Source organism: Fonticula alba (assembly GCF_000388065.1).
Source record: "Fonticula alba strain ATCC 38817 unplaced genomic scaffold supercont2.7, whole genome shotgun sequence".
Lineage (NCBI taxonomy): Eukaryota > Rotosphaerida > Fonticulaceae > Fonticula > Fonticula alba.
In genome coordinates this window covers 1,341,281-1,343,611 of record NW_009242977.1, presented here as the reverse complement: position 1 = coordinate 1,343,611, position 2,331 = coordinate 1,341,281, and the positions used below count along the sequence as shown (strand labels likewise).

Sequence of the window (2,331 nt, the reverse complement as noted above, 5' to 3'; positions counted from 1 at the left end):
TCTCTCTCTCTCTCTCTCTGCCTCTCTCTGCCTCTCTCTCTCCTTCTCTCTCTCTTTCTCTCTCTTTCTTTCTCTTTCTCTGCCCTCCTCTCATCGTTGGGCCTCGATCACTCTATCCCCGCAGCCGCCCACTGACGTCCTTCTTTTCCTGGACATCCAACACGGCATTTCTGCCCGCCTCTCGCCACCCTCTCCCCCATCCGCAATCCGGCTGCCTTCCGCCTCCCCTCCCCCCTGCCCCCCCCCCCCTCCATAGCTGTCTGGGGCCTATCTCCAGGCAACTGTCCTGCCATCGGCCAAATTCCAGGCCCAGCTGGTCCCGTCGGCCTCCTCGACGCCGGAGCGTCTGCGCCACGACCGCGAGCAGCTGTCGCAGCTGGTCCGCCTGCTGGATCTGGAGCGCAAGATCACCGACAAGTCTGGCAAGGTCATCCTTCAGGCGTCCAGCGGCGAGGGGGTTGGCCATCACCCTCTGCCGGCCTCCGCGCGAGCGGTCATCTTCTCGACCGGCACCTACTTCCCGGAGCGCGAGTCGGACGTCTACTTCCGCCCGGCAACCGATCTGACATCGGTGCTGAACATGTCCGGCGGGCAGAGCCACAGTGACCGGGCGGCCGCGCGGGCGGCGGCGGCGGCGGCCGCCGCCGCGGCAGCCGCTGCCGCCACAGCCCCCCAGCCGACCCTGCTCCTGCCGCTGTCACTGAGCCTGAGCAACCAGCCCGCCTCGCCGGCGTCCTCGGCCGGCGCCTCCGCCGGGTCCTCTTCGGCGGCCACGGCCGGGCCTGCCCCGGGGGTCACGCCGGCCACGGCGCCGGAGGCCGAGGCCCCTGCCCCGCCGGCGGCCGACGCCTTGATGGAGCCCTCGGCGGCTCCCTTCCTCGAGGCGCCGGCAGGGTCGGTGGCTTCGCCCGGCCCGGCGGCTCCCCCTGCGCCCACTGACATGGACCTCGAGCTGGCAGCCGCCATGCCGGACTTGGAAGCCGTGGACCTGCTGGTGAGCTACCTCCGGCGGGTGCACTTCGTGGACTACTACTCGATGACGCGCTTCTCGTCCTTCTCGGCGCTGGCCCAGCGCTGTGGTGGGGTTGGCATCGTCCGAGCGGTCATCCCCCCGGGCATTGATGGGGAAATGGTCACTGGTGTGTTTTCGTCTCCTGCCTCAAATCCGCCCCCCCCCCCCCCTCTCCCCCCGCCCCCTCTGACCGATGCTGCTGGTGATGTAGAAAACTCCGCCCCGTGGATGGATTGGCTGGACACGCGGGCGCGCAACTTCGCCCTGCGCCTGCAGTCGCTGCTGCACTGCTGGAATGCCCCGCTCCCGACGGTGCCGAGCGACGCCTTTACCGAGACCTCTTCCTCCTCGGGGACCATCATGCCTGACACCTCGGGTGGACCAATCAGCCTGCCGGAGGCCCTCTTCGGTATCGGTGACGCGTGCGTGTTTCTCACCGGCCTTCCTAGGCCGGCCCCTGCCGACTATCTAGCCCCTTTGCTGTGTTAGCACGCGCACGCCCCCCCCCCCTCACTTACACCCTCTCTCTCTCTCTCTCTCTCTCTCTCTCTCACTCTCTCTCACACACACATGCACATGCGCATGCACATGCGCATGCACATGTAGCGCTGCGGCCGTGATTGACACACTGCGCAACCGGGTCCTTCTGGAGCGGGAATCTCGGTACCGGTGCACGGCTTGCAATAAGCTCTTCTCCGCGCCGCCCTTCGTGCAGAAGCATCTGCGTCTGAAGCACGCCAACCTCTTTTCCCAGCTAGATGCGCAGGTACGCTTGCATGGTTGTCCGGTTGCCGCGCGCAAACCCGGACACTTGCTCGAGCTATTGGGAACCTCGCTGACTTGGACCCTTCCTGGCGCGCCTCCTCCCCCATCGTGGCGCCCTTCCCTCCCACTGCCCGCCCCGGCCGCGGCTGTCCTCTGGCACCCGTAGGCCACCCTTTTCCGCGCCTACACGCATGATCCCTTCCTGTGGACGGATCTGTCGATTGACTACACCGCCCGGCGCTTCCGCAAGGCGGTTCAGACGCAATCCGCGCGCGCGCACCATGCCGCCCTGCTTGCCACATCGGCCGCCTCGGCGGTCAGCACCGGCCCCGGGAGCCCTCAGGCATCGCTCTCGGCCATTGCGGCCATCTCGCCGGCGGCGGCGGCTGCCTCGATCGCCGCGGCCGATGTCCTCAGCGGCATCAGCATATCCGCCATCGTCGGTCGGCCGCTCCGCTCGTATGAGAACCTGGACAAGCCGGCCCGGCCGCCGGCCACGTCGCGCGGCAAGAACGATCACGACATGCGCACCCAGGACCTGCTTCTGGCGTAAC

The 2,331-nt window shown here is 67.7% G+C and overlaps 1 protein-coding gene across 1 annotated transcript in view; it reads left to right on the top strand.

Moving 5' to 3' along the window:
- H696_04499 (hypothetical protein) overlaps positions 1-2,331 on the top strand; it is a 5,800-nt gene extending 3,469 nt beyond the window's left edge. Inside the window, exons 6-9 of the mRNA XM_009498380.1 lie at positions 257-1,139; positions 1,224-1,434; positions 1,619-1,778; positions 1,944-2,331. Of these exons, the coding sequence (XP_009496655.1) occupies positions 257-1,139; positions 1,224-1,434; positions 1,619-1,778; positions 1,944-2,330 (1,641 nt within the window). The 3' untranslated portion in view covers position 2,331. The remainder of the gene's footprint in view (positions 1-256; positions 1,140-1,223; positions 1,435-1,618; positions 1,779-1,943) is intronic.